The 26856-nt window shown below is 36.8% G+C and overlaps 10 protein-coding genes and 1 non-coding gene across 11 annotated transcripts; 5 read left to right on the forward strand and 6 right to left on the reverse strand. All coding sequences in view use genetic code 12, as the record gives it.

The window, feature by feature from the left end:
- Window positions 1-629: 629 nt before the first annotated feature.
- On the forward strand, window positions 630-3854 carry CORT_0C00340 (Ssn6 protein; the record flags this gene model as incomplete). The annotated part of the gene is made up of 1 exon (XM_003868269.1): window positions 630-3854. One exon carries the CDS (start codon window positions 630-632, stop codon window positions 3852-3854), a length of 3225 nt encoding a protein of 1074 aa, XP_003868317.1.
- Window positions 3855-3986: 132 nt separating this feature from the next.
- CORT_0C00350 (hypothetical protein) lies at window positions 3987-6017 on the reverse strand (the record flags this gene model as incomplete). The annotated part of the gene is made up of 1 exon (XM_003868270.1): window positions 3987-6017. The coding sequence occupies one exon, from the start codon at window positions 6015-6017 to the stop codon at window positions 3987-3989; it is 2031 nt and encodes a 676-aa protein (XP_003868318.1).
- A 150-nt stretch (window positions 6018-6167) lies between these two features.
- Window positions 6168-6908, reverse strand: CORT_0C00360 (Ysa1 protein; the record flags this gene model as incomplete). The annotated part of the gene is made up of 1 exon (XM_003868271.1): window positions 6168-6908. One exon carries the CDS (start codon window positions 6906-6908, stop codon window positions 6168-6170), a length of 741 nt encoding a protein of 246 aa, XP_003868319.1.
- Window positions 6909-7035: 127 nt separating this feature from the next.
- Window positions 7036-7344, forward strand: CORT_0C00370 (hypothetical protein; the record flags this gene model as incomplete). Its single annotated transcript, XM_003868272.1, has 1 exon — window positions 7036-7344. The coding sequence occupies one exon, from the start codon at window positions 7036-7038 to the stop codon at window positions 7342-7344; it is 309 nt and encodes a 102-aa protein (XP_003868320.1).
- A 167-nt stretch (window positions 7345-7511) lies between these two features.
- CORT_0C00380 (Hut1 protein) lies at window positions 7512-8513 on the reverse strand (the record flags this gene model as incomplete). The annotated part of the gene is made up of 1 exon (XM_003868273.1): window positions 7512-8513. One exon carries the CDS (start codon window positions 8511-8513, stop codon window positions 7512-7514), a length of 1002 nt encoding a protein of 333 aa, XP_003868321.1.
- A 141-nt stretch (window positions 8514-8654) lies between these two features.
- On the reverse strand, window positions 8655-10409 carry CORT_0C00390 (Srp68 protein; the record flags this gene model as incomplete). Its single annotated transcript, XM_003868274.1, has 1 exon — window positions 8655-10409. The coding sequence occupies one exon, from the start codon at window positions 10407-10409 to the stop codon at window positions 8655-8657; it is 1755 nt and encodes a 584-aa protein (XP_003868322.1).
- Window positions 10410-12516: 2107 nt separating this feature from the next.
- CORT_0C00400 (Gcy1 possible aldo/keto reductase) lies at window positions 12517-13404 on the forward strand (the record flags this gene model as incomplete). Its single annotated transcript, XM_003868275.1, has 1 exon — window positions 12517-13404. One exon carries the CDS (start codon window positions 12517-12519, stop codon window positions 13402-13404), a length of 888 nt encoding a protein of 295 aa, XP_003868323.1.
- A 285-nt stretch (window positions 13405-13689) lies between these two features.
- On the forward strand, window positions 13690-15420 carry CORT_0C00410 (hypothetical protein; the record flags this gene model as incomplete). Its single annotated transcript, XM_003868276.1, has 1 exon — window positions 13690-15420. The coding sequence occupies one exon, from the start codon at window positions 13690-13692 to the stop codon at window positions 15418-15420; it is 1731 nt and encodes a 576-aa protein (XP_003868324.1).
- Window positions 15421-16757: 1337 nt separating this feature from the next.
- CORT_0_Tyr(GTA)_35 lies at window positions 16758-16850 on the forward strand. Its single transcript has one exon. It is a non-coding gene (tRNA).
- A 180-nt stretch (window positions 16851-17030) lies between these two features.
- Window positions 17031-19757, reverse strand: CORT_0C00420 (hypothetical protein; the record flags this gene model as incomplete). Its single annotated transcript, XM_003868277.1, has 1 exon — window positions 17031-19757. The coding sequence occupies one exon, from the start codon at window positions 19755-19757 to the stop codon at window positions 17031-17033; it is 2727 nt and encodes a 908-aa protein (XP_003868325.1).
- Window positions 19758-25132: 5375 nt separating this feature from the next.
- On the reverse strand, window positions 25133-26230 carry CORT_0C00430 (phosphomutase-like protein; the record flags this gene model as incomplete). The annotated part of the gene is made up of 1 exon (XM_003868278.1): window positions 25133-26230. The coding sequence occupies one exon, from the start codon at window positions 26228-26230 to the stop codon at window positions 25133-25135; it is 1098 nt and encodes a 365-aa protein (XP_003868326.1).
- Between the last annotated feature and the right edge of the window lie 626 nt (window positions 26231-26856).

Below are 26856 nucleotides of genomic sequence, written 5' to 3' on the forward strand. Positions count from 1 at the left end.
CACTCGTTTTATTCTCTATTATCTTTGTATTTGGTTGGCTGGTTGTCTGATTGGCTGGCAGACTGTAAGTATTGGAACTGTATTAGAGTAAAGTCAAATGTCGTAAGTGAAATTAAACAATAACTTTTTGTGGCTGACATGTTTTGTGTTTGAAATAAAATAAAGATTTTTTATTTTTTATTTTTTAAAATAAAATCAACACCAAAACACCAAAAACCAAAAATAAACGACAGACAAACAGAAAAAGAAAAAGAGGAAAGGAAGGAAAAAAAATTATTCAGTATTTTGAAACCCACCAACGGCACTCCATAGAGAACAACTTTGCTGAGAGGTAATCACTGTTGTAACATATATATATATATATAAACTGTCAAGATATATATCCTTCCAAGAGGTCACAGCTACTAAGTTTGTTCCAGTTGTACAGCATAAATAATAAACTTGCCCCATTGATATTTTCTGTTCCCACTACAGACAATAAAAAAAACAACAGTCAACAAGCCCGAGGATTCTTAACAACAAGCACTGTTCAATACATCCTAACCAACTAACACATTCATTTGGATTAGACCCACTTTGTATACCTTTCAACTGATTGAGTAGCTTCTTACACTGTTTGTTAGCATACGATGTACAATCCATCACATTCCATTGTTGTCGGAAATAAACAGCCACCTCCACCGACTTTGAACGGAGGTGTACATCCACAATCGAATACAGGTGCCCCACCCCCTCCACAGCAACACCAATATCAACAACAACAACCCCATGCTACTGGGCCAGGAATGATTGTCGCTGCGGCTCAAGCCACTGCCAACCAGCAAGCGGCAGCTCAAGCTCAGGCCCAAGCTCAGGCCCAAGCTCAAGCTCAAGTACAGGCCCAGGCGCAAGCCCAAGCCCAAGCCCAAGCCCAAGCCCAAGCCCAAGCTCAAGCTCAGCAATCTGCTCAGGGTAACCCCACTGCAAATGCTCTCAGTGAAACTACTGCATCCACCTGGTTGGCAATTGGGTCCTTAGCTGAAAGTTTGGGCGATTTTGATCGTGCATTATCTGCTTATGACTCTGCATTGAGACATTCTCCAAACAACCCTGAAATTTTAACTAAACTCGCCAATGTATACCGTTCAAAAGATGTGTTTTTCAAAGCGGCAGAATTGTATGAACAAGCACTTAATTACAACCCCGAAAATGGTGAAACTTGGGGTTTATTAGGACATTGTTATTTAATGTTGGATGATTTGCAAAGAGCCTATGCTGCTTATCAACGTGCATTGTATTATTTGGAAAACCCTAATGTACCGAAATTATGGCATGGTATTGGTATTCTTTATGATCGATATGGATCTTTGGAGTATGCTGAAGAAGCATTTGTTCGTGTATTGGAATTGGATCCAAATTTCGAAAAAGCTACTGAAATTTATTTCCGTTTGGGTATTATTTATAAACATCAAGGTAAATTACAACCAGCATTGGAATGTTTTCAATATATTTTGAATAATCCTCCACCACCATTGACTCAACCTGATGTGTGGTTTCAAATTGGATCAGTCTTGGAACAACAAAAGGATTGGAATGGTGCCAAGGAAGCTTATGAAAAAGTACTACAAGTTAATCCTCAACATGCAAAAGTTTTACAACAATTGGGTTGTCTTTATTCTCAAGCTGAACTGAATCCACCAACACCAGGGCAAAGCAATGGGTCTCATCGACACGAACCATTCCAACAGGATTTGAATATTGCATTAAAGTATTTGACCCAATCGTTGGAAATTGATCCTAGTGATGCTCATTCTTGGTATTACTTGGGAAGAGTTCACATGATTAGAGGCGATTTCAATGCCGCATACGAAGCATTTCAACAAGCTGTTAATCGTGACTCTAGAAATCCAACTTTCTGGTGCTCTATTGGTGTTTTATACTATCAAATTAGTCAATATCGTGATGCATTAGATGCTTACACCAGAGCCATTAGACTAAACCCTTATATCAGTGAAGTGTGGTATGATTTGGGAACTTTGTATGAAACTTGTAACAATCAAATCAGTGACGCATTAGATGCTTATAGACAAGCAGAGAGGTTAGATCCAGGAAATCCTCATATAAAGGCAAGACTAGATCAATTGATTAAATATCAACAAGAAGGAAATACTCATGCACCTCAACCACCACCATCTATTCAACAACCAAGATTGCCTCAAGGAATGGTTTTGGAAAGTAATCAACAACCTGGCCAACAGGGACTGCCAGGACAACCAGGTCAGCAATTGCAAAGTGGCCAAACACCAGGACAACCTTTTGGTCAGCCACAACAGCACCAACAACAACAACAACAGCACCAACAACAACAACAACAACAGCACCAACAACAACAACAACAACAACAACAACAACAACCAGCACCACCACAACACCAGTTCTCCCAACAAGTACCACCCCAACCTAACAATGAGGGCCCAGCTCCTCCTCAATTGGCAGCATCAAATCAACCAGGGTCTCAATTGCCAGCACCCCCACCACACCAGCAATTACCTCAGTACCAACAAGGACAGCCAGGGACTGCGGCAGGTCTTTCCCAGTATCAAAGTTCGAACCCAAACCAACCGCAGCAACAACAACAACAGGCACCTCAACAACAAATTCCAATCCCTCAACAACAAGCTGCCCCTCAATCTCAGTTCGGGCGGCAAGCTCCTTACCAACCTCAACCACCTATCCGGGTAAATCACAGTGAGCCATCTCAACCGAGCCCGGCGTTGCCTGCTTTGAATAACACGAATCCATCTAGTGTTGTAAACATTGATACAAAGCCAGCATTGGAATCCAAGCCTACTGGAGCCAAGAGAACTTCAAATGCTGAAGAGTTAAAACTGGAACTGACAAATTCTCCTCAGGTTATGAAAACTGAAGCTTCAGCGCCTTCAGTGCAACAAGAGACCCCTGTTCCAACTCCACGTCCTGAAGAGCCAGCAGCGGTTACAAAGCAAGAAAAACAGGAGGATGAAGCACCAAAAGGGCCTGCTCAACAAACTCAAGCACTGGATGTAACGGAAAGTAAGCCTGAACCGCAACCAGTACAAGCTGAATCTCTTCTGCAATCTCCAGGCACAGTCGCTGATGCCTCTCCAGATAAGAGCAAAGCTGGTTCTCCCCAAAATAATGGGAAACACGACTTAGATGACAAGGACGATTCAGAAAAGGTTTTGAAAAAGAAAGATGTTGACGATCAAAAGGCATCTACTTCTTCTCCCGAGACTGAACAACAAAGCAAAAACGAAGAATCACCAACACCTATACAAGAAGAGGCCAAAATTTCTCCCAGCTCAGGTATTGAAACTACTGGAGCTGCAACTCAACAACCAAATCCAGGAACTCCTTCATCTGCTGAAGTCCCACCAGTACCTACTAAAGTTTCATTAGTACCTCGTTTTTCAAGTAATGTGACCGAAAAAGAAGAGAAGCGAGAGGAGATCAACCCAAATGATCCTGATGAAGTTGTATCAGGAGCTATACCTGCTGGAAATAAAGACAAGAAAGATCGTGATGGCGATGGTAAACCAGTTGTACAAGATCACCATCATACTGGTGAAACCTCAGCAAGGGAAGAAAAGCATGAAGAAGAACGTAAGAAATCCGAAGACATTGGTGTGGAAAAGAAGGTGGACGATGATGAAAAGAAAAATGAAAATCTCGTGCCTGCTGCTTCTGTGGCTACAAAAAAGGAATATTCTCAAGTGAAAGAAGACAAGCCTGAGGATGAAGACAATGGAAATGCAGCCTCTGAAACCAAGAAGGAGGAAAATCCTGAACCCCCAATGAGACAAGTTGAAGAAGATGAGAATTATGACGATGAGTAGAGAGACATTTTCACATTGAGATAGACAACTCTTGAACTCTGTTTAATTTACTTTTACAGTCATTTACAATTTTGTATCAATATAAAGATATGTAATTTTATAATACTAACTGAAAATTCGTAGCTGTCGACCTTATTGAGGGAAAGTACCAGGCAAATTAGCAAGATCATTAAGTAATGCATTCCCCGCTTCACCTAACGTACCCTCATCGTCGTCGTAATTATCATCGTTTCTCCCCTCTCGTAAAAGACTCGCAGTTAAGCTTTTGAAAAAGCCAAGATCTTTTGAATCAACCAGTACAATTTTTGACATTTGTTGAACTTTTTTCTTGGCCATATAAAGCAGTGGAATTTCTTTCCCAATTGCTACAAGAACCAACCCGACAATATTAGCAATGAGTATCTTTTTGTCAACATGTAATTTATCATAAACGATAAAGTGCTTGCTCAATAAAGGAGCAATAAACAAACCTAGTTTCGATGCAAGGTATGGCCAAAATATTGTTGTTAGGCTTTTTATAATGGCTCCATTTGAAGCTAATGGTGTAGAGTAGTCAAATCGAAGACATGCCCACGTGAATTTGACATTTGAAATCAATTTCAACTTGATGTATTTAAGCCATGATTTGCGTAAAGCATGCAAGTACAAAACCTGTTTATGAGCAAACTTGACCAATGTTGAAAGTACGGGGATGTTTGAGGATGTGCTTGCTTCAATACGTTTGTCAATATTGTGATAAATTTTGCGATGTTCGGTGGTGAAATCATTCAACTGATTATTCAAATTTTCTAATTGATCAATTTCAGCTTCGCTTAGACTATTTGCTATTGCTCTAGGTCTTGATTCCATAGTGAGATTGAAATAAGCACGATTGAATGAAAGGCGATACGCAAGATCATAAGTCCAACGCAATGGTGCCAACATTGATATTATATTGTTTGTAGAAAGGAGATCAATATCTCTTAAAGGATTGACCGTGAAATTCAATCCGTGTTGAAGCCCATTAATGAAATCGGATTTGACGTTTCTGTAAATAGCACGAACGAGGGAATGGTCGCCAATTGAGGAAATGTAAGCACTAATCATAAACTCAGTTATTAATGCACTAGGAAACTCTTCATCACGACGACCAAAGATTAACTTGAAAATGGATGATGATCTTGCTCGGTACATTACCAATGGCAACACAGGAATACGTGAAAACTTTAACGGATCAATCAACCCTTGAACCAAAGCTTGCTCTAAATTATCAACAGCATAAGATGCAGAGTTGCCGAATAATATCCTCGATAACGAAGAATATGTGCTTTGTGACTTGAGTAGTGATTTGCGTGTCAATAAACGTATCAACAAAGGAGCAGGAATAATATTATCCATCATTTTCAAACCAACACTTGTTAATCCAATGTATCCCATTGATACTATACCTGTGAGTGCAGATGTAATTCCAAGGAATATAGTACCATATCTCACTAGTCTCGTAACAGCTGATTTCAAAGTCGAGTGTATCGTAAGTAGCAAAGATCTCTTCATGGAAAACATTATCCATTTCTTACATTGTGGACATGGAGCTAAAATGTACACTATCGACTCACTAGTGTTCGTTGAAGAATTCTCACTATGACTGCCTCTACCACTCCTGTGCACCATATGCTCATGAGATAAATCTTGTTCATCATCTGCAACAAATGAGTCGTTTTCACTATCCTCATCTGTTTCGTTATCATTGGTTGCAAAATTGGTTATATTATTGAACCAACTCTCAAGTGCCAGTGCTGTTATATCGATTCTGATTGTTGTGTTTGCAGTTTGCGCTTGTCCTATACCAATATCACCAGCATGTTCTCGGTTCATCCTCGTTAATAGCGAGACATTTGCGGGGTTTGCACTGGCGTGTATGACACGCAATTTATCAGGAGGGATGGTTTCGAGCCAATCCAATAAACATCTTCGATGGCAAACTAATGAACATGTGGAACATGGTTTTAGCATATCTTGTGCATCTTGAATCGTTCCAAATGACGGGATGTCAATGTCAGTTCCTAGGCAGAAACAGCAAGTGTCGGGTATTCCTGCAGTGTCGGAGGGGTCTATACTTGTCATGGGGTGGGAGGTTACTTTGTTGAAATCTGGGGCAGTACAATATTTATTCGGAGTGAGCATGAAATTTTGTTGGGATTCTGTTTGTGTCAGTGAGGACCACAAAGAAAGGGTCCAATAGTGAAAATAATCTAAGCCTACAGTGGTTGAATACAATATCTAGTGGAATGGGCTACATTTAGTTAGTCTACCTTATTGAGTTTGCGGATACCATCACAATTCGAAACCCTTTGCCAATTCTATACCCTTGGCAAAGTGGTACAACCTTGCATCGACAGAGCACCCTTCCTTTTCACAGATTTTCTCCATTTCTTCCAACAAGTTATCCAATGGTAAAGTGAATGTTTCTATAAACTCATTTTCTTCCAATTGTGGTATTGGGTTTTGATTTTTAGGATCTTTCAAATCAACATCAACATGAGCCAAAACCATGTTCGCATTGGTTAGACCCGGATCACTGAACATGATCAGTGACTGTTTGCGGAATGTACCATGGTAGCCAGTTTCTTCAAGTAGTTCTCTAACAGCTGTGGTTTCTATTGACTCCTTAGGATCCACCAATCCAGCAGGCATTTCGATCAATACTTTTTCACAAGGTGGACGAAATTGCTTCACCAATACCAATTCTTTGGCTTTGTTTTCATGGTGAAGAACAGAGACTATCGAAACTGCATCAACGTTAGTTGTATCAGATCTAGTAGTTCTCACGGCCATTTCCCATTGTTTGGGATTTCCGTTGGGATCATTATACTCTATCTTCCTGGTCTGGATCCATTTGCCTTGTTGCAAGGGTTCAATTGCAGTTACTCTTGCCTTATATGGAGAAGCTTTTGTTGACATTGCTCGTGTAAGTATTCGTCTAAGCATAAAGTTGGGGGAATATTTAGTTGCTTTAAAAATTGCAAAAGAACAAATCAATGTACTGAGTGAGAATTCCAAACAATCAAAGCGCATTGTAACGCCAGTTCTCAGTCTAAGGCGACAACACGACTGACTGAATAGCAAAGATCGAGCTGTCACAAGCTACAGAAGTCTCCATATTGCTTCATTATCGACACCAGTTTCAACTGTAAATCAAAAAATGACCCAACAAGATGAGCTAGATCAAATCAAATCGAAAATTCAAGAACATTTGGTTGCCTCAGGAAACTATGATCTTATCAATAAGCAACTCAAGCTACAATTATACGAAAGTGGATGGTACGACAAAGTAGCGCAAATTGCTAATGACAGGCTAAATGAAGGTGGTGATAAAAAAAAGTTGGAGACGAAGAACTTGAGTGATTTGTATGCTTATGTTGGGCCGAAAGCTGAAGAATCGATACCGCTGGAAGTGAAGGAAAACATAAAAAAGAAGATTGAAGAATACTTGGATGGTATTATACAGTGATGGGGGGGGAAATAGAGGGGGGAAAGAAAGAATGGATGTTTTTTAGAGTTTGGCGCAACAGTACGATGACTTGTACGCTGAAGTATAGGCTATGTAAATAGACGGAAGACTAAAAAATAACAGAACTTGGGTCAATTTTATTAGTACATATATACACTTTCCTCTATCTAATCACTTTTGGGCTTTCTCTTTTGTTGGAACTTGGCAAAAGCTTCAAATCCTATTCCTCCAAAGACTAACACAACACCAATCCATTGATTGATATTCAAATGATGACCAAATAAGACAACACTCAACATCATACTCAACATTTTTCTCGTTACCGTTGCAGTTATCAATACAATTGAGTCAAAACGTTCTAAGATGATGAATATAAACACTTGTCCAATGGCACCACAACCGGCAAATACGACAATATCGTAAATCAATTGGGGATATTTTTGAATGAATTGGTAAGTATTGCTTATCTGCAACCTTTGGAATAGAACAATGTATCCCGCAGTAAGCACAAATATAAATAAGTTCAAAATACACATCAACTTAGCTCCCGTAAACTTCTTCTCTAACGGGATTTTAAACAACTGGTCTTGCGTAGAATTAGTCAACCCATCAAGCAACATACTTCCAATCAAATAAGCTAATCCTAAAGCTGTATTCCCATCATTAACTTTTTTGCTTTCTTTTGAATGGGCTAAAGTGAATATCGTCACTCCCAAAGTCACCAACAGTGCAACAACATATTTGAACAACGGGAATCTAGTCTTGTATAATGTGAAGTGGACAAACATAACCGGAATTAATTTACATGATTTTGCCAACAAGTAGGCCAAATAATCCAAATGGGCTAAAGACTTGTACCCAACTGGCGAGGCAACACTTGAACAAATTGATATTAATACTAATGACTTAAACGCCTGCCATCCCTGTGTCCCATTATGTGTGAAAACATCAAATGGTGAGGACTTTGTTGTTAACGCCGTGTAAATCAATCCAACTATGGACGCAAGAAACGCTTGAACAATGTTTATTATTAACGGTGCTCGGAAATATTCATTATCGCCATATGGCGTAGTGTTGATACGTTCTTGTAAGATCGACCATGTGAGGAATGTGCTATATAGGCCCAAGACACATATCGCTAATAACAATGCCAGCCCTTCCTTCTTCATAAGTGTTGTGGTGAGCAAAGTTGATTTGGTGTGGAATTTTTCAGTTTATGATTTCTCGGACACGCTTCAGGACAACTCATCAAATTGACTTCCACTCTAGTGATTCGTTACTATTGATTACACATTATACGACGGTTACATCTACTTACGTCCGCCAAAAATTCCAAAGAATCCACGCTTCTTTGTTTCTTCGGCGTTTGTTTCACTTGTTGGAGTTGGCGCTGGACCAGATTGTGCAGAATCTGTAGTAGGTGATATATAATTGAAAGCAATATCAAACAAGACTGGTTTGCACATCACTGGCTCAATCTTGTCAAAATTGATCACCTCTAAGCCAATTGGAAATTTTTTCATGTCTTCGAATGTGTATTTCGAACAAGCTGCTCTTTTGCCTTGCTCGAATTGGGCACTTACTTGTGCTTGCAAAACTTTCTTTTCCAAATGCACCTTGAAAAGGGCAACCTCAGTGTTGGTACTAACATCGAATGGGAATTCAACTTTATAATAGTCATGAGACACCTGCAATTGCTGATTGACAAAGTTGTAGATCTTTAAACTCTCGGCAAATCTATTATTGAATTGATATGACTCGGCAATGACAACATTCTTTTGGCTTTCATAAAACTTTTCCAAGTTTTCTAGTGAATGATATAAATCTTCATCATTATAAACACCAGGAAGCTCTTTTAGCTCTTCAACAAGTTTAATTATGCCCAAGTAGATCCTAATGATGTCCTTGTTATCTTCGACAGTCTTATGAGCTACTAATTGACCTGCTAACAACAAGTCTCTTTTGAGCTTTGTAAACAATAAGTTGTAGTTTATATATGTTAATAAGATTGCCCTATCTTGAACCTTTTCCATGTCATCGTCATCCTGGTACTTTTGAGAATCCTCTTTGTGCAATTCTAAAATATTGATCCAGGATGCAATGATGTGATCAAATTGATTGGCATCATTGTATTTCAGCCATTCCTTGTTATTTGTCAACTCTTGAATCTTATAAGCAAGCTCATCATTGTAAATTGTAGCAACGTGACCTCTCCAATCTACTTCTTTTTGCAACTTTACCGACGACGAGATATCTTTGGTAAACAGTGGATCAATCAAGTTGAGTACAGGTGAAATTTCAGGGAATGAATTTTCATGACAATACTTTCTTGATAATGTTTTCAAATCGGTTGAAGGAACGTCATCCAATTGCGATGCTGCCAAGTTCAAAGAAGGATCAACTGTGTTCTCAAGTAGTTCATTACACAATGTCTTGCTAAATGATTCCTTATCGCTATCCTGTGAGTTCAAGTAATCCAAACTGCATTTTGCTATTGAAAAGGCATTCAACGCATTTAACCATTGTTTCCTCGTTATCGATAATTGACCAGCCACCAATGCCGCGTAGATGCATACCTCGATTTTGATCTTATCATTGGTTTCACCTGCAGTCAATTTTATCAAGTTATCAACGTGGAATAATGCCCTTTTCATCTTGGTTTTCAACAAAGTAGTGTATGATGACGACTTTTCACTGTTAATGTCCAATTTAGCTTTAATTTCGTGAGCATACAACATATCTCTCTCAGCTAAAAGTAACTCGATCAATCCATAGTCCTTGTTTTCATCGTATTGTTGTGGTGTAATCTTTGATGTTTGTTCCTTTGCGCTGTAATTCTTGGTATCCTTAGTGACCAAGTTTAAATCACGACGTAGTTTAAGAATTCTTTTATTGACTCTAATTCTATGTCTCTTGAAATCATCAGCTGTGACTAAGTAAGCACTCAAACGTGCACCCAAAGTAGTATTAAGGACCGATTCCATGTTTGCAACTGATTGAATTGAAACGAATCGTTGGCAGCTGAAGTTCAGTTTTTTTTTTTTCATCAAATTTATTCGCGACATTCACACGACAATATTTAGCGCATTGGGTGGAGAGAATCGACGTTTAAGAGGAGAGCAGGAAACAAGATATTAAAGGTACCGAAGGTTTAATTTGTCTTAAGATCTTTCAATTTCAGACAATTGTGGCACTGTTTTATAGTGATTTGTACTCTTACAAATCTACTATAATTACAAAATTACACATAAACTCTCTTTATTGTATTCTTGACTAGCTCTTAGCTGCTTCTTTTAAATACTAACAAAATGTTTCCTGTCCCAGCGTGATCCCATAAAGTAATGGCTTTCTTATCTGTCTTTTGCCTTTTTTGTTGCAAGTTGGCTTTTGACTCTCTGAACGAACAAACCTTCGATTTTCCCTTGCCTTTTTACAGTGAGGAGTGTTCGTACTTGCTAAGGCGTTGGCGCAATAGTTTATTTTCCTTCTATAGTATCACATTTTCGGTAAGTTGATAATGGAGTTCTTGCTGCTGCCCAGCAGCTTTTCTCTTCAGAAAATTAACGTCTTGTTGTTCAGCAGAACACATATTGGGACAATCAATTTCCTCCTGCAAGTGTTCCGCATGCATTGTTTCGTCACTAGCTTCAGTTTCTTCGGCAAAATGTTCTACAAACTCTGAACTGTCCAAAACCGTATAACTATCGAGTGGTTCAATCCCTGCTTTACGAAGTCCGCTGCAAATGTGAATTTCAGTCATTCTTTCTTCCCTCGCTCTTGACCAAAAATCGACAAAAATAACACTTGGAATGAGGTCAGTTGCTTCATCAAGGACAAAATCTCTAAACTTCTTTTAATACGAACCTTCAACATATTTAAAGACAGATAGATCCGACGACTATAGCAGATGAGCTAAACGAGCTTGTAAGAAGCAAAAATGGACATTGTGCATACACATTAGTGTTCGGATCATGCACAGATGGTGAGTAGGCTGGTTATCTAAAATTAAAATTTGATGCTCTCGTGGATCCTGTGGTTCTGTTACAAACAAGAACACTCGTCTCACTTAGGTTTCAAACACCGACAGCAGTATCCATCCCGAACTCGATTTGTTATAGATAAGGTCATAGGTTGGATTTCCATTCACTTTGTTGGTTGATAGAACTATAGTCTTTTATTCGTGGCAGATATTGCTTCAATGGTGATGAACATTTGTCTCATGGGATCACGTCCTAGACATGACATTTCCTGCAATAATATGCCATTCATTCGTTTCAGTTGATTTTACTGGACCCCAATTTCATCCAAACACCACATATTTACTTATTCGGCGTTGTGTATTTCCCCGGCTATAACCTTCGCCGTCTTCAGATGTTCAGAAGTGCAGAGAGTACTAAACAGCTCAGCGTGGCGATTCAAAAACTTCTGGTGCCAACGCGAACTGATATTAATATTCTTGTCTGTATAACTCAAAATATCCGCAACTAACTCCTTGAAATCAACAATGCTAAATTCCTCGCGCATCGCATACATTTTCTCTATATGTTGCTTGACCATCTGCTCTTGGTTCTCACCCAGCACTTAACACTTTTTGTGGGTTTCTCAACTCGATCTGCTTTCGTTCTGAAAATCTGATACTGTTGATTCAGCTACTTCATAGACAACCTGCTTCACTTAAAATAACACCGGAATAAGTTTTGTAATACTCTAGGGCTTTTGCTTTGTCTTCATCAGTGGATCCGCATTCACACTTTGATCCGGCTAAAATTACGCCCTTTTGTTGCCATTGTAAGGGGGTGAATAAGGGTGTACAATTTGTTTGATATGACTTTACCGTACGCGTTATTCTCACTGTTGCCAAGGGTGACTACGCATTATGATGTCATTTTATTGTTTCAGTTTCGCGAGCAGCCTTTATATAGTGCGGGTGAATCCCCTTTTCGTGTAATATTCCGAATAATAATTACTAACTGCCACTCGGAGTACCGTTTATACACAATCTCTCCGATTCAACGTGTGGCGTCAAATTCGTCTTTTCTTTTTTTGCTGTCAGATTTGTCACATACCCGAAACAATTAGCAACAATATAAATAGCCGCTGAATTCCTTTCCCAACAAATTGTCCCAACAATCACATTTTCCAATACAACATACACTAAATCAATTTCAGAAAATGTCAGCCCAATTGAAAATTAACACAACCCAATTCACTTTAAACACCGGCGCTAAAATCCCAGCAGTTGGTTTGGGTACATGGCGTGCAAGTGAAAAAGATGCTGCTTACAATTCTGTCTTGACTGCGTTAAAAAATGGCTACAGACATATTGATACTGCTGCTATCTACGGAAACGAGGAGGAAGTAGGTAGAGGAATTGCTGCAGCAGGAATCCCAAGAGAGGAATTATTTGTCACTACTAAATTGTGGAACAAGAAACACAAGGATGTCGAAGCTGCTTTAGATGAGTCTTTGAAAAAATTGGGTCTCGACTATATTGATTTGTACTTGATCCACTGGCCAGTTTCAACCGATCCAGAGACCGACAAGCCATACTTAGATCACGACTTCGTTGATACTTGGAAAACTTTGCAAAAGATTTACAAAGAAGGTAAAAAGGTCAAGGCGATTGGTGTTTCAAACTTTACTGTCAAGAAATTGGAAAAACTTTTGAATGCTGAAGGTGTTGATGTTGTTCCAGCTGCTAACCAGGTTGAAGCTCACCCATTGTTGACTCAACCTGAATTATACGACTATTTGAAATCAAAGAATATTGTTTTGGAAGCTTATTCACCATTGGGATCTAGTGAATCCCCATTATTCAAAAACAAGACGATTACTGATATTGCCGAAAAGAATGGTGTTGAACCAGCCCAAGTCTTGGTTTCATGGGCTGTACAAAGAGATACTGTTGTTTTACCAAAATCTGTCACTGATTCAAGAATCATCTCGAACATCAAGACCTTCACATTAAGCAAAGAGGACTTTGAAATTTTGAACAAGCTTTCTGAGAAAGATGGTGTTGTTAGAACCTGTAACCCGGGATTTAATAACTTCGATGATTAAAGTGTAGATATATATAGATTATAGAATATACATTTTCTGATCCTTCATTTCGTGCTGTATTTTTGCTTTATTGTGGTTTATTATTTGGCGCTAAATCTGTGGGAATATGTTGTAATTTATTTCCGATTAACTGTGAGATCTAATATGACCAATTTTGTGCACCAACAACAACCAAAACAAAATAAAAAAATTAATTGAAAAAGGAACGAAGACTGCGAAGATTCAAAGCCCATTCCTTCCAAGTTCATAACCCCCGCACCCTATACATAACGAGATGGTCATAATATGATGCACCTAGACCAATCCTTTATCAATTTGTTCTACGTGGAAGCACTTCTTTCCATTGTATTCATAGCATCCGTCATACTAATTTGTCTCAATTTAAAATCCCCTTCCATTAATCGCAATAATCACATTAGCCCCGAGAAGGAAAAACTTAATTCAATTGAACTACGGAGTCTCCAATCATCGGATATACTAAATGTGATAACCAACCCTAGCTGTCCTATAGTGGTATCATTCGAATTGAACCATACAGTCACTGCGTGGATACCGAGCTCAAGCGAAAAACATGTTCTAGTGACAGATATGTGGCCCGTAAACCACATCGCCATCAGTGATGATGGAGTATACATCATCTTGATCTGTTTCAATAAGCAATCAATCTACTGTTATGAAAATTTCCAATTAAAATGGACACAACAACATCCCAGCATTAACAGAAACTCAAAAGTGTTGGAGTCATTCTTTAGACATAAAACCGTCCCAGGATTTTTGGCTAGAAAGTTGTTAAGGGCTAAACGTGGAAGCTCAAGCTCGCTAGCAACCGATTCGCATAGCGCTATTATTCGTTGCCCTGACTCGTCAATACTAACAACTACCCAGCCAACGCCGTTTGTTACTCCACCTTCCCCTTCAGCTCGAACCAAACCAGCTGCAACAGTAAAACATGAACACATTCCTGAAGATTTTGTGCTAGTACTCAACAATGGTACAGTGTTGGTTTTCTCTGCCGATGATGGCTCTTTGCATGAGCAGAACTTTGAACCATTTTCTGCTGCTGCCAAAGTTAAAACACCAAGGGTCAATGATAAAATTATTTGTCAAAAGACCACTGGGGAGTTCATCATTGGTATTGTGGTTAATAACAACTTTGTTTTTCGAGAATTCCCCATCAAAGTGTTTTCTCGTGGGACGTACGTAGCCACTACAATGAAGCAATCTCATAGACTTAATACTTCTGTTATCATTCCCATTGAGTTTATTGGTATGGTTGTATCTGTTTGTGACTTTACAGCAAGTTTGATAGATGTTCAAACAGGTATTGTATTGAAAACATTCAACATTGGACATTTTAAACCAGGTACATTTAAAGTTGCCCACTCACAGCCAACCCATTGTAAATTCTGTGGTTGTGTGTCAGTAACCTCATTGTCATTGGTGTATGAAGATGACTCGGGCATTTTAATTGTTCACACGTTTAAGATTGACCTGCAAAGATCAAAAAATAGCATCTGCCTTCGTGCTGAAAGAGATCCACGAGAGATTAGATGTCTTGGTTTCAGTGCAGTTTGTGAAAGTCAGTATTGGTATGAAGATATAAAGTGTTGGCAGGTCAGTGATGTGAATATGATTATAGGGTTTGAGAAAGTCCATTGTCAAGAGAAATCATCATCGACAAAGACAAATATATCATCCTCAGTTTTTGAAAATCAAGGGCTAAATTCACTTCGTCAACGAAACGCCAAGGCAAATTCCACCACAAGGGAATCATATGAAGGTTTTATTATCTCTTTGAGCGATGGGAAAAAAACTGCTTACCCATTACATCTACAATCGAATGTCCATATTGTCTCAACAGCCAAATACGGATTTAAATCAATCCTCGTTAATTTCGGGTATTGTTTCAAAATTTTCTATCAAGGGAATAACAAGTTGATTGAAAATGATTTATACTACAGCAACAACAACACCAATAGTTTATCATTCATCAACAAGAGACGAAATATGAAGTAGAAATTGTAATAATATGATAATTTTAGTACAACGAGTAATTAAATTTAAGAGAATCGTAATGTAAAGGAAAGACTTCAGTTTTAAGACTCTTAAGGGTCATTACAAAACTATTAAAGTAACATCTTAAAAATACAAATCACAATTTGGATACAACTTATAATGTGAATCATTAGCAATTTGGAGAAGGCATCTTAATAAAACCGTCAAATAAGCACCAGGCCAATGCCCGTGATCAACTTGCACGTTTTTGCCATACTCCCAAAACTATTGCCTCCACAAGAGCAGTCATATTCAAAGACAACGAACCCTTGACTAAGCATTTTGCTCATATATTTGCGGACTTCTTGGAACGATACCAAGCAGAAAACATAGCGAATTTGTGGGTTAAATCGTTGCCTCTAGTTGGACCCCATCTCAAGTTTTCGCGAATAAGAATTTGCAACGTATTTCATGTCTGTATTTATTAGTAAAATATCTTGTTAAGGTAGGGCTTTGTTAAGCTCGAGAGAAAGCTCAATTTGCTAACAAGGTTACAATTGTGGGGCAGCCTTATGAGTGATCAAATCAACATAGAAAGGGAACACTGTGATTCGATTCTTAGACTATACACTTTTCAACTTCTTTGATGATTGACGAACTTATTTTTTCACATCATCATTAATGAAGTTACTAAGTAATAGCTAATTAACGAATAAAAATGTAGAGTACGCAATAAACTACTCAATATCTTAGTAGGCGTCTAAAAATATTTGTCAGTTTTAGGAAAATAAACTTATTCATTTTGTAACCTCGTACTATTTGATTGTTCTGTATGAGAGACCTACACTTCACACTTGCATGCCACCATAGGCCCAATCTATGTAAATAGAGGATGCATGGACAGAAGTTATTATTGACATCAAAAATTATATACCACCAAGCACAGTGTGTCAAACATACGCAGGATATATTTTCCCTACCATTAACTCAATTTGCAGTGTAGCAATTGACTAGTAATATTGTTTAGAAGAATCATCAATGTTATTATGGGTGTATTAGCACAACATATAGTTTTGAATCACATATATTCTTTTTGCAACAAATTGTTACCAAAATGTGCAAACTACAGTTCGATAATGCCCCAACTTAACTATTATACATCACAATGTTTCATTGAGCCTGTAATTACAATCATCAGCTGGTATAGTTTGTAATAATTTCACAGGCTCCAAATTTTTTCTTTGGCATGAAGAATGTCAACTTTGATTGCAAAAAATGATGGCAAAACTATTCACAAACATGCTCATAAAAAATGCAACATCTCTGCTTCAGCAGTTGCCAATTTTTTGCGTGAATTCCTCCTGGTAGCTTAGTTGGTTTAAAGCACAAGACTGTAAATATGACCAGATTTTGTAATCTTGGGATCGGGCGTTCGACTCGCCCCCGGGAGAATTCTTTTTTTTTGCATTCCTTACCATCTATATCCTCATAACACATACATTCCTCCATCTACAACCCCACCAGTATCCATAAATGCTATATTTGTAGAATTAAACGACATAGTTATTCAATGAGAAGCAAAAGCTCTAAATTAAAAAATCATGCAAAAATACAATCATGAAAGTGTCTGTTTAGAAACAATGCAATAACAATACACAACTCCAAATACATCCCATCAAATTAATGATTAATGCACCACCAACAACATACTTATGAAACTTGATTGGTGAAGAGTACCTAAACCACAATAAATTGATCGCTAACAAATTGAATCCCACCAGAATAATCATCCCCAACACCAACACAATAAAAATTCCCAAATTATCTCTAATGAGAAACTTTGAATCTTCAATATCATCAATATTGGTGAAAATTGAGTAAATAGTACCTAATTGAATACCACACAAGAAAAGGGAAATTATAGTTAATGTGAAATAGATGTAGGTTAGTGTTTGGTCATAATCGGATTCATATTTCAAATGATATTCATTACGTTGAAAATAAGACATTGGTTCTTCATTGATGGAATCGTAAGTTGAGTAATTGTTAATATCTTCGTGGTTGTACAAGGAAAGAAGCTTGGTATATGGGTCAAGTAAATGGTGACGCTCATCGGTATCTTCATCGTCTTTGGGAAAGTAGTAAGGGTTTTCATAGATGAAATGTTGCTTGTAATGTTTTCTGTACTTTGTTTGTTCTTCCCCATTGTGAAAAAATCTATCTTTTAGATTAAGAATTGAAGTTAGGAATTTAGTGACTTGATTGTTTTGTAAATCAACAGCATCAGGCTCATTAAGGTCAACAACATCGTCGCTCAAGTTGACATCATTTGGTGACAAACTTCCAGAATTACGTCTTACATTCTCAAATATACTTGAACCAAAACTATCTTGCTGATGTTGATGATGAAACCTTGATTGCATTAGCTTTACTTGCTTTTGATGCCGTTCTTGTTGTTCAATCACTTGATTTTCTTGTTGAAGATTCTGTATAGACATTTTATGTTTCATTATATCATCTGATTTAGCTTTGATTAAACCCTCTTCTTGATTCAATTGCTGATTACAAGCATCAATATTTTCAAATTCCTTCAATAAGTTTAAATTGAGCAAGTTTGTATAATGATTATTTATGAATTCCCCATTAGGAACAATATTATAATAACAAGATATTTGATATTGATAAAAATTGAACCCCTTGTACAATGATACGGCATTATTTTGAAGAATCATTTGTAATTTCTTGGGGAAGCGACGTGCAAATGATGGGGAATATTTGTTTCGTAACACACCTGTTTGAGAATCAACTTCAGTCAGTAGTGACGATTCAAATTCTGACAAGTTCAAGTCATTGGAAAATATACCAAGGTGACTATGAGGGAAACAATCCATATCATTATAATGTGCGGGAAATGCAACGGTGTTCACGTGTTTTGGTTTATTGGTGGTGGATATATTACTTTCCAATGTGAGGTAGTAATCATTTTCATCTGGTTGTGAAGGTTGTTGGCTGGAGGACCCAGTTTGATCAACAAGTATACCACTATCACCATTGACGATAATATCGCCACTAGATTTGTCAATTCTAAATCTTGATCGCTGAAAAAATGCTTTCGACACAGGCAAATAATCATTAGCAATGATAAAGTTTATAGTCTTTTTTGTCAATTGACTAGACTCTTGGAAATATTCATACAAGTGACTCTTGTACTCTTCTTTGGACCTATCTTGTAAATGCAATAAAAAAACTTCGACAATCTCATTGGGCAAGATGCAATATGAATATTTTCTTAATCCACCAGTTGGAGCCATTATTATTGACAGTTGACTAGTATCACTTGATAAAATAAGAGCCGGATCTTTTAACAAATCTTGATTCAAGTAGATAACTGAAACAAGATTATCCTCAATACATTTCAAGTTCAAGTAGACATTGAAATTGAGTATTGCGTCACTTGTCAGTTCAGTCGGTATAAGACAATGACATTGGAAATTACGTTTTAGGAGTACAGTTAAATCGAAGTGCGCTTCCGGTGATGTTGGAATTTGTTGTGGGTTAGAGGTATAATAGTTTGCTGTGGTGTTGGTAGCAGTAGTGATGGCAGTGTTTGGCGAAGAATTTGTGGTGTTGGTGGTAGTTGCGAAAGTACCATTCTTATTAGGAATTGGTTGCGACGCATTGTTGTTGTAGTTGTTAACTAGTATTGAAGTTTGATAATCAGATGTAGTATTCAATGATGATGCTATGGAGAACAAAGAGTTTTTCCGATGCAAATCACCATTAAAACATTCAACAAATTTCCGTTCATATTTAATCAAATTGATCAAATTTGTCAATTTTAAAGTCAATTTAGTTAAATCAAAGTTGACAAAGGAATGCGGGTTGTTGATTAAATGATTGTCTTTCAAATCAAGGACAAATTTGGTTCCAATTCTCTTGTATTGATAATATTTGAGGAACTTCTTGAAAATCTTCTTTATGGCAATCTTTTGAATTAAGATAAATTTCGACAAGTTTTTCAAAATTATCGATAACTCGATAGCTTGATAGAAAAGTTCGTCAATTTCGATAAGAAATGATCGTAGTGAGTCGTACTCATTTATTTCATCTTTCAAATGTAGTAGATTGTTAAATATTGATTCAAGAAATGTAAACTTTCGACTTAGCTCACCATATTTAGTTTGTATAAACAAATTGACATAATCGATATTCTCAATAAAGGCTGATTTCAACAGGGAAAGATCTTTGGTATCTTTTTTGGTAATTTGTTTGATTTTATATTTCAAGTCGTTGTAGTCAATATTGTAGCTTTTCCATTCGGGTACCGATAGATGTTGTAGGTTGTTACCGAATTTCATCTATTGAAGGAAATATTGTCTGTAGTGATACTGTTTTTGCTGTTGTTTAGATACTGAAGTTGTTGAGACATAAAACAAATCCAGGTTGATGTTCAAAAGAGTCGAAAATGGAATGGTTTGCTCTTGAGGTTATCTATATTTAAATGCAAAATGAAAGTGGTGGAACCTCGTTGGATGTATAGTTTTGGGTTCTGAGTCTTGGCGCTTAGCAAATAAAGTATCGCAATTGGAGATTGAAGCGATGCTACTGTCAAAACGGGTAGTTCTCAAGGGTTTATTATGAAAGCGAAGTAGAGTGATGTGGTGGCGTGTTGTTGTTGCTATTATGTTATCTAATGCGATATGCTATGTGATTTATGCAATATGATGTAGGCAAAGTCGTACGTGAAATTTGGCGTTTAATTTGATAATGAGAAGAGGTAAGTGATCCTAATATGTAGGTATATTGGTGGATATGGGTATATGGTTATATATATATAGGACGATTAGACCGACCCAAAAGTATACAATGGTATATGACAATTTGTTTTGTGAATTTATTAGTTTTTGAGATTCTGGTATATTGTATTGTTATAAAAGAATTGATTGCCGCTGATTATGCAACAAAGAAGAGTAGTGTACATGCGCTCAAAAACCTTTTCTAAAAGGTTTAATAATTACACAAAACTTGAGGGAGAATAAAAACAGGGATTCATAATCATCAAACAACCTCACTAGCAAAAGATTTACAATGCACGCATAGATACAAACTAAATACATTAATACAAGAGAGTCCAAGAAATTCTTTGGTCGTATGATTTAGTTATTATAAATACTGCTCTTATGGTTTCTAATGAGTCTTAGCTCTTATTATCAGACTTTATTGTCATTTAGACAATTTTATTTTAAGTTGGATTAGAGTATATTTAGTACCTTTTGTGTACTTCAGTCCTAATAGGATTTTCCTCTTTCTTCCGTTTCAGTTAATTGGTCACAAGACTATTAAGACTAAAAACAATATTTCCTTCAATAAATACACAAAAAGAGCAACAAAAACTAGTTACAAATTTACCAAATTACACTACCTTCTCATAACTATTGAATAACAATTGAAGAATAAACCCAGCCTATTCCAGCTCTCATTTTTTTTTTTATACAACAATATAAGTTGTGAAATCTAGTTAAGAGACTACTCACTTTTAGCTTACCTCCCTCTTAGGGCCTACACTTGTAGAGTTGTGAGAATGTTGATTTCTTTCTATGAACGAGTCAAAGCTTTTAATTTTTAATTTTGTATTTTGAAATAATAAATATACGAAGTTTTGCATTATGCAATATGCATATTTTTTTTAGTGACACTTTTTATAGTGTTCTGTCACAAACGATGATGACTGATAATGACTAACAAGAGGCAATTTATAGCATACAAGACCAGCAGAAATATATGAGAAGCTAGTACTTATACGCACAGCTACTTATTCCAACGGCTCATTAGTAAACAAGTCCGGCGGCTGTTTCTCTAGTCTTCTATCGTCGCCGTTAAAACCAGACCTTTATGAAAGATCTACTCGTACGACAGATACTTTAAACGGGTTAGTTGTTTCCATTTTCCAATTCTAGAAAAAGAAAATGTGTAAGTAAGAAAAAATCATCAAACCTTATACTTTAAAATAACATTAATAGCATGTAACGTCGTTGTCCTCAGATTAGGTTACATTAGACAAACACATTAAAGTTTACACTTACTTTCATTAACTTAAAGTTTCTTTTAGTAGTTGGTAACATTTTCATTTGCTAATCCTTTACTCATTCCTTTATATTTTTTGAAAGCTAATTAGCCAACCCGTACTCGAGTCCTTCTCTTTTGTAAATCATACAGTGCTGCATGCATTGCATTAGATCGCATCTACTTATCATCTTTTCCTATATTTCATCTTCCATAAACAATATAGACGAATTTCATAACATAATCCTTTTACCCGCCTGAAACATGAAGAGCCCTACAACAACATAAAAGATGGTTTCAAGAGAAGTTTATCTGCTCCAATCCTCATACTCAGAGTCAATAGAATTACACACAAGTCAATTATTTTCTGTGACAGGGGGTGGGGAGTGCAATCACAACCTATCAACACCGATCTCCGTTAACTCCTATGCCGTTAAAAAGAACGCCTTGGGTGTAGAAGAAAAGCTTATTTCTCGTATTTACTAAGGTTTAATTAGAAAGCCACATTACATATTTGACTAAAAGCATAAATTTCCTTACAGACCCCCTCCCATTTCATCTATCGAGTGTGTTCTTTGCCAAACATTCAAAGTAGAAACAAATACTTACCATCAAATTTCTCATTCCTTCAAAACATCTCCTATTCCTTAAGAACAATACTAACTCTATAGTCAGAAGTGCAGCCAATTTTTCATTAGGCATAACACTGCATATATCGATAGGAGATTAGATAAAAATACAAAAAAAACAATAGGTCGATGATGATACTCAATAAATGTTAAAAACGGAAAAAGTTCTCAAAATGTTCCCATGTTTGTGTAACTATTACTAAACTAAATAATTTTAAGTGTTTTCGCAGTCAACGATTAAACGCCCAAAAGGAAAAAGGAGAAAATGAACCAAGTAAAAGTAACATTGAAACGAACAATATGTTTGGTCTTTTTTTCATTGTTCTTTTCAATATGAACAATAAACCTATAATGTCGTGTGACTGTTGATAACTCATTATGGTCGTGTGACCTTTAAAAAGCTTTTGCCAGCATCTAAATATATCTTTTCTTTAGTTTCCCCTTTGTTTTTGTTCACATGTGAAAATGTCTTTATCTGACCCTAGTATTCAAATGGGCAAAAGAGACACGGTTTTTGAATATTGAACCTTATTTTCCAGAGTCAGAAAGTAACAATGCCAGTGTTATGCTTTGCCAACTTTTTTGACAAAATAAATCTGAGTTCAACTCTTTAGGAAGGTAGGTGTGAATGGCAGTTGACCATACTACTTGCTTTAGAGACAATATATTGCCATTCGTTTCAATCGACTGAGATGAGATTGCCACCAGCAACCAACAAGCCAACAATATCTTCAATCAGCAAATACAAATGTACAACAGACTAATCCAAAAAAGGTAACGTGTAAGTAAATTTAACCTCACTATACTTGTGTTACTACAATGCCCACCGATCTATGTTTCTCCCTGTAGAACACTTTTTGTTAAACAGTTTGAAAAAAAGATTTGTGTATGTGTTTGGCTCTATTGTTTGAGTTTTGTCAATTTTTGTTAATCTCTAAGCCGAAGCGCCACACATTTAAACAATGCGTTTGCGCTAAATTGCAAAACAATAATTACTCTTAACCCACGTGGGCTCTGGCAATAGATTGATTTTGACAGAGAATGCCTTACAAGTTTGAAGAGATCCAGTGTATAACCGACAAAAGCAAAACAAAGACGCAACTTCTTTATTGGCGTATTATATTCATTAGCCGAATAAAATTTCGGATCTTCTTACTTACCCCATGACCAGCCTTCAAGCTTAGTGTTGACGTTGGATAGCTATAGATGCTTACAATCCATATGCAAATGAGACTATAGCTCCCAACAATTTTTTAGTTGAAGGACAATTTAAGAAGCAAGAACTGTTAAAGCAATTCAGAAATGTCAAACAATTAAGCAAATGCACATATGAAAAGCTTACACCCCCAGTTTCCCCTATTCTTCATCCCGGTACATCATTCTCATTGCTCTAAAACCTATAGAGAATTCACCAAGGTTGCTATTAACAAAACCAGTTTGGGGTTATGAATCCACTTCACCCTTCCTCGGGTGTTAATTTGTCCGCCCACCAAACATACAAAAACAAAACAAACAAAAAAGAAACGATCAATTTCGTTTTGTGCCCCGGCTGTTCAGACGTTAAATTTCCCAACACAAAAGGCCAAATAGTGCAAAGGGCTAGATTTTTTTAAGTGTGCCTTACATATTATGCATCTTTTGGTGTAAGATGACTAACGGAAAAATTTTCAACGCTCAGCTCAGCTTTGTAGATCGGAAAACTCAAACGTTTGTTGGTAGATGAGCTTGGAGTTGGCATGATGTATCTTGAATATAGATTACACTAACAGTTGAACCATCCAATTAAAGTCGTCAGAGAAACAAAACGGCCATTCTCTTTCATTTCGGAGCATCTAAATAAAGCTTCTACTTTTTATCTTGATCGGAGCATTTGAGATGAAGACAAAGAGGTTTTGTTTATATGCTGCCTTCATTGTAAAGAATAAGGGTCTACTCGTAAGAAACAAGCACAAAAGAGGATCTCATCTCGTTTCATCTCAATTTTCCACCATATTGTATTGTCTAAATGATGAACATGGTGGAAGTTGCAGCAGAGAGGAGTCTATCTCACATCTAAAATCGTTTTATACCACCCATCATACGTATCAAGATGTATCGCCTTTATGTACGCTATCTTGACGTGTCCAACAACGACTTTGAAGTTTATCAGAGAGTAAGATTTGTTCTTGAGATTTTCTTATAATGAGAATATTATCAATCATGAGTGTAATAGAATATATAAAAGTCGACATTTTATCGACTACATTTACTACATTTAACATTTTTATTATTAAATTTTCTAAACACGTCGGTCGGCCTACCACGTTTACTTAAATTTTCGAAGTAAATGAAACCATAGGAGGGTTTCAATTGCGACTACTTTAAATCTACAAATCACGACAAAAATTTAAAGTTTCAGAAGATTTCTAAAGCGTTTTACCCTGTCACTATTGAGTATTGAATTCTGAGACGGAATAGAGATGGAGATCAATTTGGACCATCCACATTGCATGTAAACATTTTCTGTGATATTCAAACTGACCTCAGAAAAGCACCCCATCCTTTTCTTTCAAGGATAAAGAAACAAAATCTTCAACTAAAACCATAATGATAAGTTGACATTATGGTTTCTTTTGACATTTCTTTATTTTAGCCATCTACTTTGTTAATGGGTACAGAAAATGATGTTTCTCCATTTCTGTTGGGTTCCAAAATAAAGTGATGTACAAAAAACGTTGGGAAATTACGAGTATACTTATATAGTGCTTTGTCACTTAGAACAGTTGTTGAACTAATAATACCGCATGAGTACTGATATGTCTAAAATTGAAATCTTAGTTATAAATCCCTCACAATATATTAGAAACCCAGCTGTTCATGTTGTTTAGAAAGTTAAATTATAATTTCAATGGTTGTGAAATTGAAATCTTCTTTTGTACTATTTTCCAATGTTGCAATTTCTCAATGACACGACACACGACAACTACTTTGCAACTTCGCCATAAGCATACTACTCTATTAATCAAATACAAACTCTCTACTTAAGTATCTATGATCAAAGTTTACAATATCTTACAACTGCTTCCAGCTTCTCCACCCGAAAGTCCCCCCTTTTTCTTAACAGCTCTTACAAATACGGGAATCATACCTCCAGTTTGTACGGCAAATGGTCTATGTCCCAACACCAACAATTGAGTCTTTATACTACCAGAGTGACTAGTGATCCCAACGATATCAACTCCATTACCATGATTTTCCGTAAACAATTGTTGCAAAGCGACATTCATTCTTGCTGCTTGTTCATCAAACAGTTCTCGGTAATTATCTTGATACAATTCATCCTCTTCTGTAAAGCCTGGTTCTATTACAAAACCCAATTTTTCGTACTTGTCGACAATTATTGATCTTGTCGAACGTTTGTCGCAAGTGTGTACACCAGTAGTCTCACGCCAGTTTTCTTGAATGTATGGTTGAATATGATGTAAATCGACAATAGGGTCCCACGTGTAATACAACGTATCAATTGATCGTCTTAATGGTGACACGTACATTTTTTGTGGCGTAATCAATGATTTATTTTGATGGCGATTATTTTCCAACTCTTTAGCCACCAACTTACTATTCTTTTTAGCTAATTCGATCAGCTCTGGTATCAATTCAGCATCAGGACCCCATGTATATTCATCATCGCCATTTAATTTCGACCAATGGTTATTCCACGCATCATCTCCGTATTTAGCATGGGCAATGTTATGGTATCCAGTGTAATGACGAGCTAGAAATAAGATTTTGTATTGAGTATCTTTATCAGCTTGTTTGTTCAATTGGTGAAGTTCCTCAACCAAGTCATCCCATTCACCAATTTTACCAAAGTGTTGATCAAGGTAGTTGAATTTGGTGTCATCAGTCTCGTCAAGTGATTGGACAAACTTGTTGGGTACGATGGAAAATTGCCAATACGACTTGGAGTCACGTTGAAACTGAGCAACTTTTGAGTTGTAAGCAGCACGTACTTCGGGTGATATTTTTGAATCAATAATATCTAATTTAGTAGGTTCAGCTGGCATAACTATATGGTTGAACAGTGCTTGAAGTAAAAACGTGGAGTGAGATTTTGAAAGAAATATGTTGCTGAAAAATTGAGCGAGTCTTTGTGTCATTTGTTGAGACAAAGATCTTCATATGGTGTTCTCTTTTTGCAACTTCAATTTGCTACTAGTACAGCGAAAACATAAGGAGGTGTCTCCTTTTGTGGATTTGCAATAAACCGATATTTTGAATTTTTGAACTGATTGTAACCAACAGCGGGTTAAAACTTACTCTCACTCATGAAGGTGACTTTGTGCCCAGGGAACGCGTTAACATAGGACTCATGTCATTGATCTAGGTTCAACTGATGATGTTATATAAATGGATACACCTAAATTCCATTATATACATTGAGAACGACGGGGAGAAGTATATAACTGGGGGGTGAATCAAAAATTCCCAAGCGACTTGATGTCTTTTATTGTCTGAAAAGTTTACGGAGGAACATGAGAAGCATATAACATAAACTAGGTTCAAATAAAGTGAAACAATGTATATATTCATCTGAACCCAAGAGATGGACAGCATTTACTGTGCGCCAACCTCGTAGTTCAAATATACCTGAATGTTGTACTGTTTCAAAGGTCGTGCGACAGTTACAGAAAACCCTCTATTGTATTGTGAGTGGTGGGCAATTAAAAAGCAAGAAGTGGTGTACCCAGTTCAGATTATATTTCGGAAAGACAGGTAGCCTTGA

This window comes from Candida orthopsilosis, assembly GCF_000315875.1.
Source record: "Candida orthopsilosis Co 90-125, chromosome 3 draft sequence".
In the NCBI taxonomy this organism is placed as follows: domain Eukaryota; kingdom Fungi; phylum Ascomycota; class Pichiomycetes; order Serinales; family Debaryomycetaceae; genus Lodderomyces; species Lodderomyces orthopsilosis.